We start from the raw sequence: 14,761 nt of genomic DNA, 5'->3' as shown, positions 1-14,761 counted from the left end.
CAATTTACAGATTCAACACAATCCCAATCAAAATTCCAACAGCTTTCTTTGGCAAAACCAATCACTAAATTTATATGGATGGATAAGGGGCCCTGACTAGGCAAACCACTTGAAAAAGAATTAAGTTGGAAGCCTCACCCTTAACACTTTTAAAACTTAACACAAAGCCATAGTAATCAAAGCAGCATGATAGTGGCAAAAGGACAGACATATAGACCAATGCAATCGAATTCAGAGTTTAGAAAGAATCACTCACATCTACTGCTATTTATTTTGACAAGGGTTCAAAGTCCACCCACTGGGGAAAGTTATAGTCTCTTCAACAAATGGTAGGGGAAAACTGGATATGCGAAAGAATAAAGGTAGACTCCTACCCTCACACCATATATAAAAATAAACTCAAAATGGATCAAAGACATAAATATAAGAATCAAAACTATCAAACTCTTAGAAGAAAACTTGTGTTAGGTGATCATTTCTTGGATTTTTCACCAGATGCATGAGTAACAAAAGAAAAAACAGATGAATGGGACTTTTATCAAAATGGACAACTTTGGCGCATAAAAAGTCATCTATCAGTCCCGCATACATTTGGCTAACATGAGAAATATGAACTGCAGTTGAGAGTCAAGATATAGTAAACACCTTTGGGTTGCCAGATTCGCAAAAAATTCTCCATAATGGAAAATAAAGCTAGATTTGACTACATAAAAATTAAGAATCCCAGAATAATTAAAGGATTGATAAAGATGAGGGAAAAAAGCATCACACTAAGAATGAGTTCTTATATAATGAGTCCAAACCAAAAAAACAAAATAAAAAACCCAAAACAAAACAAAAAAAGACACTAACTCAAATGAGTAAAAGATATATCACAGAAGATGAAACAACCTCACTAGTAATCTGAGAGTTGCAATTTAAAAAAAATTATACTGCTTCCCATATGGGAGGACCTGGGTTCAGTCATTAGTACCTCCTAAAAACAACAAAAACAAACAAATGAAAAAACCAACTCAGATGAACAGATGTGGCTCAGTTGTTGAGTGCCAGCTTCCCACATGTGAGGTCCCGGGTTCAATCCTTGGCCCAGGTACCTCAAAAAACAAACAAACAAACACAAAAAAGAAGGATAAAAAGGAAAAAAAAGAGTATAATTGCTATTGGTTGCAATGTTATCATTTTGTAGGCGAAGGTGGAAGGAAATGCACGTTCTCTCATACACTCTTGGTTAGGAAGAATTTTTATGGAGAGCAGTTTGAAAGAAGGTGCACTTAAAAAAAAGTCCTTTGACTCAGCAAATCAGCTTCTACGAATCTGCTAGGCATGCACAAATGTGAGTATACAAGCATGTTTTCTAATGTACTGTTTTAACTGTAAAAAGGAATGAACAATGCAAATGTTCACCAACAGAATAATGGTTAAGTAAAATTATGGTACATCTATTATCTTGGTTCTCAAAACTGCTGGCTTCTTTATGTAAATACCCTAAAAATGTCCACAATAAACAAAATAAACAAAAATTTCAGACTAATAGCCTAACAAAAAGCTAGAGTTAGATTGTCTAAAACCAAAATTACATACACACACACACACACACATTACAAGGGCAACCTAACTGTTATAGCATTTATTTTGTGGTAGGGCATAATAAGATTGGGGCTCTTTGGAGAGTCGAAGTAGGCATGCTACTTCTTAAGTCATGTTCTTTGAATTTTTTAAAGCAAGATTATACGTTTGCTTTGCAATTACAATGTCCCATATATATTTCAATGAGAGAAAGAGATACCAAGTGATCTAGCAATAGAAAAGCAGCAAATTCTACCCTTGTAGTCGATCTGAAAATCAGATTATATATTATGCAATATCACATTCATATCTATAGACTTCAGTCCTTATATAGGGTAAATTTAAAGAAGGATGGGAAATAAAACCACTTTCATAAAAAATGGGTAAATATACTTAAAATTATTTAGAACATCAACGCACATCTGCTTTTAGATCCTTGGATGATACTGGTAAATTGAAAGGATTCTGAAGCTAATTTTCCCATTAAATCTGACAAAATGTCAAACCTATTTAAAAAGTTAACTTCTGTAAATTAATATATAAAGGAGGCTACTCTTTTGAAATAAAGTTACTATTTACTCAATAAACAAAAAGTTATACTTACAATAAGGAGTAGACTGAACTTGTCCAAGTTGTGGAAAGGTCATAAGAACAGAAATCCCTGGTAGATCATTTTGCTTTGGGTGCTCACTAGTTTGGTCAGCCCAAACCACCACTTTTTTCCTCTCAACTAAATGTTCAATCTCTTTGAAGTCAGAATCAAGAGCAGCATTTAATAGGTCAGCTTCTTTTAATGCACAATATTGTTTTCTTAGGACTGGAAGTAAAGCATTCAATACTCTATATACAGAAGGTAATAAGAAGAGAGAGATAAAAACTAAATTTTAAATTCAGTATTCCAATTCTTCTATGTATCACCAAAGGATTAGCATATCATTAAAACGATCCCATGTGTGAATATGCTATTTCAAGGTAATACTTCCAAATATCCTTAATATATTAAGTATAAGGTAGATAATCTTGGATGGGAATTACTAATAATTATCAGAAAGAGTCTCAGCTCCTCTGCCCTTGCTCTATGACCTTAGTTAGACAAGGGGCAAAGTGAAGTTTCTTCCTCTGTGAAGTGGGGACAACTGGACAATGCTCTATTTATAATAGATTGTTTTGAGGACTAAGTGGGTTAAATATGTATCAAAGCTTTTTGCAAAGCATAGTGTACTTTACAAACCAAAGATACTGTTATTGTTATTAATTATCATGGGATTGAAATGAAAAGTTAATACACTAAGTCAAATAAGACTCATATTTTAGCTATAAACAAAAAATAAATAAATAAAAGAAAACCAACTCTCCTTCAAGTTAGTTCCTCACCACCTAAACCAAAGACTTTCAGAATGAGATTCAAAGGTTTCAAAGAGAAAAGTCGTAGACAAGGATAGTGAATGATAAGGAATGGTTGGGGTACCAGATTCGCAGCTCTGATGCAAAAGAACAATTAGCCATTAATGGGAAAAGAACAATTAGTCATTAATTTTAATTCACAGGGAAATGATTATTTTACTATCTAGGAATCTTAAATATTTGGAAAGCAGTACAAATAATGTTACTTTTTTGCAGGGAGGGGTAGTACATATTCTATTTAAGTCAAGAAGGTAAAATCACAAAACAGGAAGTCAATAAGAAGAACCATTTATTGGGGACCTACACGAATCAGGTACTGTGCAGAAAAAGTTAATATGGGAGGCCTGAGACTGCTATCCTTAGAAAGGCCTGCTTGCAAGGTTGGATCTTGGCTGGTGTCTGGATACTTGGATTTCTGGATAGTTCCTACCATTGCCATAACTCACAGGAATGTCTCACTGTGCTTAAACTGTACAATGTGGTTTATGCTGAAGACCTGCTCTCCTTCTAGGGGTCTGGAATTTTGGTACATGCTAGGCAGAGAGTGCCTACATGACCAGCTCCCAGTAAAAACTTGGGGAAAGTGGGTATCTAATGAGCTTTCACAAATAGATAACATTTTACACATGCTGTCATAACTTTTTGCTGGAAAAATTATGCTCATCTTGTGAGATGCCACTGGGAGAGGACTCTTAGAAATTTGTGCCTAGTTTCCTCTGGGCTTTGTCAAATGTGCCCTTTCTATGTGCTGATTTTGCTTTGCCTTTTTTTTATGTAATAAATAACAGTTCTGAGTACAACTACATGATAAATCCTATGAGTCTTCCTAGTGAATCACTGAACCTGGAGGTGGTCTTGGGACCCCTGATACAGGTACTATATCATGTGATTTCATGTCATTTAGTCCCTTTCAAAGTTCATAAGGCAAGTATTATGACATATTTTTATATATAAGAAAACTATGCTTAGTGAAGTTAAGTAATTAGTCTAAGGTTACATTTTTAGTATAATTCAAACCCAAGACAGATTTCTAAGCTCATACTCTTCTTAGTATGCCATATTGCTTCTGTTTGTGATACTCTAGTTCACAAATTGTTGAAATAAATTTTTCCATTCTTGCGATAAAAAACGTTTCTTAAAAGTACTAATCTATTTGTCTGATATAACATATATAGGTTGAAATAATGTTTCTTTGATGATGACTTTGGCTCTTGCAGGTGGTATTAATGCTAGTAAATTAATTTTTAATGTCTATTTTGAGTATATGAAGAAATTAGATTGAGCTTCTAGTCACAGAAAGCTTCCCTGAAATTTTTCTGTTCCTTTCTTTTCTTCATGGCTATGCCTAATATTTCTTCTAAATAAAAAATACTGAAAATTAATTACCAGTTATTTGACTACACAAGTATAACACGAATAGAATTTTAGAGCTGCAATAAGTCCTTATAGAAATAAATTTCCTGTTTTAAAAGAGCATGAAAGTAATACCAAAAGAATTGACTTATCTAAGATCACAAAAATAAAGATTAAGTTGAACTTTTATACTATTATGTCTCAAAACTCAAATGATTAAGTTATTACTACTGAGTCAGTAGAGAGAGCATAAAGAGCTTAGAGCATCACATGAAAAACTGGGGTATCTGATTTTGAAATACAAATAATTTCAGTAGTCACTTTAATGATAACAAAACATCATTATGGAATAACAAATGCTTAAAAGTTGTCTGCTTAAAAAAATTCAGTTGTTAATAGTAATTGCCTCTAGAAGGGAAAATGATTGTAGGATATAGGCAGAAGACAGGTTCATTTTCACACTGTAGGTTCTTTTGAAATTTTGTATTATGGGCATATAGTCATAACATTTTTTTTTAAAAGAAAAAGTACTCTTAAAACTATAAAGCACAGTAATAAATTGATTGGAAGGGAGGAACCACATCTCTTTTTAGTCTCTTGATGTTTCCTAACACTGCATGTTTTCTGCCACTAGCAGATACATGAAAAAAATAATGTATGCCATACAAGATAAACTCAGTGGAAAAATGAAATTCTATGCTTCAGGTATCTTGTGTCTGCAGTGTTAAAATCTGTGAAGCAGGGAAACCCATGTACTTACACCTCAGTCTGCCTGTGTTGCTGTTCTTGTAAACAAGCTAAATCCAACATATGCTTAATTTGTACTTTCAAATCTTTGTTCTGAAGGCATAAATGGTGACACTGAAGATCTTTATTGAGTTCCTGGGGAAAACAATGCAAAATATACTTCAGATTCTGTAAATAATATTAAAATAAAATCAATTTTAAAAAAACTCATTTTATATTGGTGCCAATTGTTTACATTTTTTAAAGATCTGAAATGATATGTTTAGCAAGAGTTTGAAAAATAAAGAGTTTTTGGATAGGTGGTTCATAACTTACAAGCAAGATAAATTTCAAAAGTTTCCTTAGAAACTGAAAATTAGGAATTCAGAACAAATTTTACTTGTAGTTTCTTGGTCTATCTAATTTGCTCAAAATGCTGTACTTTATGTATATTATGCTTATGATGAATATGGACAGTTTTTGCTTGAATTTCAGGGAGCCTTTCCCTGAGAATTGTATTTGCGGACTGAGATCCTCCATACCATATATTCCTTGTTATAGCACTAATTAGAAATAATTTCTTTCATTGATTGATTCATTCATTGTTCCTTCACTCATCAATTGATCGACTGATCGATTGACTCATTTATTTGCTTTTAGTGTTTCTTTCTGTGCTAGTATATACCATGACGGGATTGGGTGAAAACAGTTCAGTTTTATGGCCCTAGTGTACTGTTTCTGCAGTGCATGTATTAAGTATTTACTGAATGAATGAACAAACAATATTAGTTGGTGTTTGGTAGCTTGGAAACAGAGATTGTATGAAAGAAGAGAGGATTTTTTTCCCTCATCTATTCTTGGTATAAGCTTCATCCTAGGCAAAAGTGTGAAAAGATATGAATTCTGTCTTTTGTAGGCTTCCGTTTTCCTAAACTTCACTTGTCTAGGCCCAGGTACACTCTAATCTACCACCTAAAATTACTAAGATTACCTATTAAAAGGGAGTGAGATTTTTCTGAACATTATGAATGCCTGAGATAATAACCTTTCAAGGAAGTGAACTGTGCCATGACACTTCTCCTACGGAGATTTCCCATAATTCATTTTAGTTTTCAATATTACTTCCCAATCTGCTCTTGACTCATTGATTTAGACATGGCTAAAAGCTTAAAGTTGTTTTTCTTTTCTTTTTAAAAAATATTTCCTAGGCCAATGACAGAGATAATGGCAGGCAAAGCAATATAACTCTCAGTGCCCGAGATATACTAAAGTTGGAGAATGTCTACTTTCATAATTCATAATTATACTTCAAAAAATACAAGCAAATATTTTAGAAAAAAACTCTCCTTAGGAAATCAGAATGATAATTGTTAGCGCACAGGCCTATGAATCAGCCATAGAGATGATCTCAGCACTGACACAAACACAACCTCATGTCAAACATTTGGCTTTTATGGAGATAAGTTTAGGTGACTAAAATTTAAGAGATGAACTAGTTGATTTCTTTAGCTCTTTCCAGTTAGAAAATTCATTGGTACTAATATTATGAACATATTAGCTAAATAGTCCACAGTCTTTTCTCCTTTAAAAAAAATCCCTTCTTACATACTTTCTCTGATAATCTTCCTGTATCTTCTTAAATCACTTTTTAATAAGAAACAAAGTTTGATTCTCTAATTACATCAGTTAACAACCAGTTTTAGCTAGTTTGTTATCTTTGGAAAACCAAATTTATAATCTGAGTCTTCTTTTGCCTTGACACAAATGACCAGATTTGATTGGAAGAGCATGACCTTCTTTCAGAACTACATGTAGGCCTGTAATGACTAAAGGTAGAGTATAATAAGATATAATACATAAAACTTGAGAGAGATACATGTGCAAGACCAGGCTAGGCCTGGTCAATCATCTCCTAGGGAGAAGATATTAAAGAATAATGTGAACATGGTTATCTTTTAGAAATTTCATTTTGTTTGCAGTTGAGAGAATGAATTGCAATGAAACATGAATGGAAACAGGAAGAATAAATGTAGGTGAAAGGGCTGGAAGTCTGAATTAGGGTACAAGAAGATGGAGACAGAGAGAAGTAGATAGATTTGAGATGCTAAGAGGTAGATAATGAAGATGCATTTAGTGAAATAAGTACAAATTTGAAAATCAGAAATTGTGTGACCTTGTGTTAAGTCCCTTAACTAAGTTATGTCTCAGTTTGCTTACTTAGGAAAAAAATGGTTTATCGCTAGGAAATTATTTCACCTGTTAAAATACCTACAGAAAGAATCAAGGAGGGTGGAATTAGGATGGGAGGAATGGAAACAAAGTTTTAATACCAAAGTTTTACAAAGTATTTGTAATAAGATGTATAAAAAACAAGGACTTTAAAAAAGAATTCTAGATTATTTAGATGTGCAAAAGTTCTACTTTAGACGATTCTAGAAGGTAGATTCGTAGAAAAATAAGACTTTACTGAAAATAACCCAAACCATATTGACTAATTTAAAAATGGCTAAGTAGACTAATAAAAACAAAAATAAATCACCAATAATGATAACAATAATAAAGAAAGGATAGCATACCATTTTTTAAATTGGGAGCTTATGATCATGGGAATATAAAGGTAAACTAGTAAATTTCTATGATTGACTTTTCTTGCCTGCTTTAATACCAAATGACCATAGGCTCTAGTTGGGGTTGGACTATAAATTAGAATATTAATTCAATGCACAAATGTGCTAGATTAATATAAATACAAAGTAAATTAAGGCTCTTGAGAAGTGAAAATAGTAGTAACATTTTAAATTTATGACTACATTTATAACAATTTTTGCACAAAACATAGTTTTAAAAGAAACTTAAAAAGCCTACATGGCAATTTATGATTTATGAATTCTAAAAAGAGAGACTATGTTTGCAAACTGGTCTGTTCCACTGGGCGTGATAACCTTTGATGACTGTATTAGATTCAGCTGAGATGTTTTTGTTATGTTAAGATTAGGGCTTTGATTTGAACATGTCAGTTAGGATCTAACTCAGGTTAAGACCCTGCCCCCTTGGTGGTCAATATAAACCAACATTCACTCAAGAAGACACAGAAGAAGATGCATGGGAAGAGAGAGCTCTATAGATGCCAGACAGAAGAATTTTGTCTTGACATGGAAGAGGATACAACTTGGCTCCTGTGGGCCAGGAAGAGAGACAAGCCCCACGCCATCCTGTAGCTGAGAGAGGGGAAGACTGAATCCTCACCAACCATCTTGCTTCGACATGGGGTAAGTGACTTTGGTGAGAAACTAACCTTGAGTTGGACTCTTTAGGGCCTTGTAACTGTAAGCTTTTACCCCAAATAAATACCCTTTAAAAAAGCCAACAGATTTCTGGTACTTTGCATCAGCATCTCTTTGGCTGACTAATACAGCCTACATGATAAATCCTCAAATACAGTCTGAAATAGAATTACTTTATTCTAACACAAAGGAGCTACCTCATAAAATGGCGCAATAAGAATAACATTTAAAAATAACACTACGCTTCTGAAAGGCATATGTAGCAATAATTAGAAAGAAGGTATATTCAGGTAAAAATTGCAAAATGAGTTTATGAAAATGCATAGAGATTAGATAATAATTGCCTTATGAATGATATTTACTCATCAATAAACACAGCAGGTTTAAAGAATTCATTTCTTATGCAATAAATCTGAACATACACATACATCTGTACCTTTGGAATATGACCATTTCGACCCAAGAGTCCAATTTCATTTTCAACACGACGGAGCCAATTAGTATTCTCATCAAATTGTTTCAATTCTTCCTCCCTTTTCTTCTCCAGGTAGCAGCGACGAGTTTTCAACATTGCAAGTCTATGATCTCGTTTGCAAGTGGCCTGAAACAATGCATTTAACAGTCAACCCAATTTTATGATATTGGATAAGTGTAATATTAGTAAAGTAGCTAAATCAAATTATTTTCATTTTGCTTAAAATTAGTAAGTTTTGCAGGGACATTTAGAAACAAGGCAGGAAATGACCTGTTGGTCTAATGACAATATTTGAAATTGGGAAGATCCTAACTGAAAATACCTAAGAGTATGTTTCTGATAAAACTTCTAATGCCTATCAAATGTATAATGTGTGATGGTGCTCTATGGAGACATTTTCCATCAGGGAACTCCTATTGAGTCACTGTTTGGAAATATTTGGCAAATACGTATTTTGGAATATGTTCTAAATATCATGTTAAATCCTAATATTAGAGGAAATTGTTAACAAAGAGGAGGAAACACTACTTAGCCCTTTCTATGAGGTCAACATCACCATAATACCAAAGCCAGATAAAGATATTACAGGAGAAGAGAGAGAACAATTTCAATTATAAATATAGATGCAAAAACCTTCAACAAAATTCTAGCAAATTAAATCCAATAGCACATTAAACAAATTACATACCATGCTCAAGTGGGAGTTATCTCAGGAATACAAGGGTGGTTCAACATAAGAAAACTAATTAATGTAATACAGTACATTCACAAAACAAAGGGAAAAAACACATGATCACCTCAATTGATAACAGAAAAGGCAGTATCCTTTCTTGATAAAAACACTTTAGAAAAATAGGATTAAAAAGAAAATTCCTCAAAATAAAAGGGGCATATATGAAAAATCGCTGCAGATATCATACTCTGTGATGACAGACGAAAAAGCTTTCCCTCTAAGATCTGGAATAAGAAAAGGATGCTTACTCACCACTGTTATTCAACATTGTGGGAGAAGTTTTAGCCAGAGTAATTAGGCAAGAAAAAGAAATAAAGGCATATAAATTAGAAAGGAAGAGGTAGAATGTTCACTATTTGCAGACAAAATGATCCTTTACACAGGAAATCCTAAAAAATCTCAATGAAGCTACTAGAGCTAATAAGTTCAGAAGTACAATATCAGCATGCAAAAGTCAGTAGTATTCTTATATGCTAGTAATGAAAAATCTGAGGAGGAAATAAAAAATTCCATTTATGATTGCAACTAAGACAATCTAATATGTAGGAATAAATTTAATAATGGACGTAAAAGTTTTTACACAGGAACATATACAACTTTGCTAAAAAAAAATCACAGAAGACCTAAATAAGTGGAAGGACAGTCCCGGCTCATCAATTGAAAAACTAAATACTCATAAGATGTCAACTCTACCCCAAATGATTTACAGATTCAACACAGTCCCAATCAAAATTCTACCATTCTTCATTGCAGAAATGGAAAAGACAATCATCAAGTTTATTTGGAAGGGTATGGGGCCCTGAACAGCCTAAACCATCTTAAAAAAGAACAACAAAGTTGGAGAATGCATATTTCTTGACTTTAATACTTATTACAAATTGGTCAAAATAGCATGGTACTGCCATAAGTATAGGCATTTAGACCAATGGAATCAAATTCAGAGATCAGAAATAGACTCTCACATCTATGGTTAATTCATTATCAACAAGGCTGCCAAGTCCAGTCCAATCAATTGGGAAAGAAGAGTCTCATCAACAAATGGTACTGGGAAAACCAGATATTCATATATAAAAGAATGAGGAGGGATCCCTATCTCACACCAGATACAAAAAAAATCTCAAGATAGATCAAAAACCCAAATAAAAGAACCAGCACTATAACCTCACTGAAGAAAATGTAGAGAAGCTTCAGGCAATGGTTGCTCAACATTTACATTTTAAGCATAAATGAAAAAATTAAATAATAGATTAATGGGATGTCAAAAAAAATTAAAACTTTTCAGTCTCAAAGCACTTTATCATAAAAGTGAAAAGATGACTTTTACTTAATGGGAGAAAATATTTGTAAACCACATACCTGGTAAGAGTTTAATATCTAGAATATATAAAAAATTCTTAAAACTAAACAATAAGAAAACAAACAGCCAAATTTAAAAATGGGCAAAAAACTCAAATAGACATTTCTCCAAAAATACATGTGGTGTGGGGGGGGGGGGGGGTGGAGAGAGAGAGAGAAAACGAGCCACAGAAGCAAGAAGCTGAAAGCAACAGAACCCTGAAAGAAAGGGAAAGACCATGAGACACCACCATGTGCCTTGCTATGTGACAAGAGTCCAGGATCACCACCAATTGTCTTCTGGAAGAAAGCATTGCCTGATGATGCATTGATTTGGGGCATTTTTCTCAGCCTTGAAGTTTTAAGCTTGTAAGTTAATAAACTCCCACTGTTAAAACCAACCCATTTTATGATATATATATATTTTTAAAGATTTATTTATTTATTTCTCTCCCCTTTCCCCCCACCCCGGTTGTCTGTTCTCTGTGTCTATTTGCTGCGTCTTCTTTGTTCGCTTCTGTTGTTGTCAGCAACACAGGAATCTGTGTTTCTTTTTGCTGCGTCATCTTGTTGTGTCATTTCTCCGTGTGGGCAGTGCCATTCTTAGGCAGGCTGCACTTTCTTTGGCGCTGGGCGGCTCTCCTTACGGGGTGAACTCCTTGCGGGGTGCACTCCTTGTGCGTGGGACTCCCCTACACGGGGACACCCCTGCATGGCAAGGCACTCCTTGCGAGCATCAGCAATGCGCATGGGCCAGCTCCACAAGGGTCAAGGAGGCCCGGGTTTTGAACCGCAGATCTTCCATGTGGTAGACGGACGCCCTAACCACTGGGCCAAGTCTGCTGCCTGATTCTGCTTTTAGTGGCACAGCAAACTAAAACAATATACAAACGGCCCAAAAGCACACAAAAACAGGCTCAACACCATTAGCCTTTAAGGAAATGCAACACAAAATCACAAAATAACACTTCACACCCACTAGAATGGCTACTATTAAACAACAGAAAATTATAACTGTTGGAGAAGATGTAGAGAATTCATTGTCTGTGGGAATGTTAAAGATGCAGATGTTGTGGAAGACAGTTGGTAGTTCCACAGAAAGTTAAGTACATAATTATCATATGATGCAGCAATCCCACTTGTAGGTAAATCCCTCAAAGAACTGAAAGCAGTAAGTCAAACTGGTATTTTTGGACTGATGTTCATAGCAGCATTATTTAAATTGCCAAAAGATGGAAGCAAACCAAGTGTCTATCAATGGATAAATGTGATATATTTTATAGCCAGACAATGGAATATTATTCACCCGTAAAAAAGAATGAAGTTCTGATACATGTGACAACATGGACCTCTTGAAGACAACATGTTGAGTGTAATAAGACTGACACAGAAGGGTAAATATTTTATGATCTCATAGATATAAAATAATTAGAATAAGCAAACTCATAGAGTCAGAATCTAGAATATAGGTTATCAGGGTCTATGGTGGGGTAGGGAAAGGCAAGTTAATGCTTAAATTATTGAGTTTATATTTGTGCTGATTGTAAAAAAAAAATAGACAGCTTTATGTATTCAACAAACTCCCCAGAACAATGCAAATGTTTTGAGAGCGAGCAAATACATAATTCTAAAACCTTAGGTGTTACTATTTCTTTGTACCAAAGAACTGCTAACACAGCAAAGATTATTTCATTAGGAATAATTTTGGAATTATAAGGATTATCTTTATGTAGTCAAAAAATTACCCATGAAATTAAATTTAATACTAATCTTACAGTCCATACTCTAGGAGGACTATTTTATGGCTGGATCAATTTATAAGACCCTTTTAGCATTTCTGATTGTAAACACCTTTTGGAGGAGGTTGAAGACAGTTATAAAATTCTTTGCCTTTGAAAGCAGTTCAGTATGTCTAGAGCTTGACATTTCTGAGCAAAAAAAAAAGTCAGTCCCTGTATGTCTTCCTATTAGTTAATAGTTCACAACTAATAAATTTTAGAATTTTTATCTCCATTGCTCACGCATCTTCATAAGAATGGTTCTAAGAACTGGGGACGTATGAATTGAAAAAGGCAAGTGAATAAGAAAATAAAAATAAAAAGGCTGTTAAGCAAAAGAATAAAGATGGAAACAAAGAAATTCAAGACATTTGTCAAAACCATTCCACTGTTCCAAGTCGTAATCCTTCTAGGCACTCACATTTGAAATTCAATTGGGAACTAAGAAATAGTAAAATAACAATTATCTCAATTAGTTTGGGATTAAATAAACGAAATGTATTAACATAACTAAATAACAAGTTCAAATATTCAAAAAAAAAAAAAAGGTACTTGGATTCAAAGGTTTCAAAAACTGTGTGTGTGTAGTTTTTTTTTAAGGTACTGGGCCCGGGTATTGAACCCAGGATCTTGTAAGTAGGAAGCTGGTGCTCAACCACTGAGCCAAATCCCAAATTGGTTACCCTGAGCTGGTTTTTTTGTTTGTTTGTTGTTTGTTTTTGTTTTAGAAGGCATGGGAACCAGACTCAGGACCTTCTATGTGGGAAGCAGGCACTTACTCGCTTGAGCTACATAAACTCTCCAATGTGTTTTGACTACAAAAATCTACAAAAAATAGATTCTAAATTCCTGGCAACCAAATTTTCTACAATCTGACCTATCTTCTCTGCTCTACTGTAAATAACTCTCAATATGGAAAACATGCTTTATTATTATGTGGTTCCTTGTTGTCTTCCTTTGCTGGTTGGCAAGATTTTCTTTTCCTAGTATGTCCCATTATGAAAGTTACAAACCTTTGAGGGTCCCAGCTTTCATTTCTAACTTCCTGTTTCCCTTGGGTCCCATACCCAAGTAGTGGTATACATCAAGGTCAGGGTAATGGAGTGTGCTGAGGGTGGGGGAGTACAGTATGTAAAATAATTTAAAAACAATAAAAAAGCTGACTAAAAGTTGTTCTGCTTTTTATTAGTACTACAACCCAGGCAATTTCAAACAATGTGAGTGATAAAATACCCTTCCCCTGGATAAAATCTTCATTGGTCTATGCTGTAAATTATTGCCTGCATCTGGGGTGAATTGCTACCACTGAGGACCTCACTTTCTGAGTGTGTTAAAACCCAAGTATTTCATATGAATGAGTTTAACAAATTTTCACAGAAGTAATGGTAACAATATTTTTTGTTTTTGACACTTAGGAATTTAACTTCTTTCTTCTGTATTTAACGTTTAAAAATCATGTTTGCTACATTTCCTCCAGAATGTCCAGATGTCCATAGAAATTGGCTGATAAGTAACCTTGCCTATCACATTTCTAGAATTAGAAGCCTCTATGTTTTTAAATTCTCTAAAGTTTAATTATAAAATTGATTAATACCTTCTCCACTTTGTCTTCAGAACACATCATTTCTATTTGCTTATGGCACTGCTGTTGATAGAAAGTTTTAAGTTCATTTTCTTTAAGTAACATTTCCAACTTCAGATATTCTTGCCTGATTTCTTCTCGGTTCTGGAACAGGCAGTTCAGAATTTCTTGATACCTAACAAAAATAAAACATTATAGACTCTCACTAATTTTGTAGTAAATTATACAAAGTTTACTTAAATGCAAAAGAAAAGAATATGCACTACTCATAGAGTCTGACAATGAGAAAAAGCTGGTGGGCCATAGTGACTGTTTCCTTATTTAAACTACAAAAATATTTAGAAAAATTATTACATTTTATTTTTACCAGGTTAGTTTCTCATCTCCTACTTTGTCTACATGAAATTTAACTGCTTATCAAAGATATTTTAAGTCTTTGGGAAAAGGATGTTGACCACGATATGTACTATCCAAATTTACAAGTTCCAGTTAGCTACAAAGCATTGTGTTTTCTGATGCTGGCTC

General features: G+C 33.9%; 1 protein-coding gene across 2 annotated transcripts in view; it reads right to left on the bottom strand.

The window, feature by feature from the left end:
• The window catches only part of KIF18A (kinesin family member 18A), a 116,636-nt gene that overhangs the window by 31,511 nt on the left and 70,364 nt on the right, over positions 1–14,761 (bottom strand). For both annotated transcript variants that reach the window (XM_058305614.1, XM_058305615.1), the window contains exons 10-13: positions 14,249–14,411; positions 8,770–8,934; positions 5,084–5,205; positions 2,171–2,406 (exon numbers count right to left, since the gene is read on the bottom strand). In XM_058305614.1, the coding sequence (XP_058161597.1) occupies positions 2,171–2,406; positions 5,084–5,205; positions 8,770–8,934; positions 14,249–14,411 (686 nt within the window). The remainder of the gene's footprint in view (positions 1–2,170; positions 2,407–5,083; positions 5,206–8,769; positions 8,935–14,248; positions 14,412–14,761) is intronic.

The sequence above is a fragment of the Dasypus novemcinctus genome, chromosome 10 (genome assembly GCF_030445035.2).
Source record: "Dasypus novemcinctus isolate mDasNov1 chromosome 10, mDasNov1.1.hap2, whole genome shotgun sequence".
NCBI classification, from domain to species: Eukaryota; Metazoa; Chordata; class Mammalia; order Cingulata; family Dasypodidae; genus Dasypus; species Dasypus novemcinctus.
This window is presented reverse-complemented; position numbering and strand designations above follow the sequence as displayed.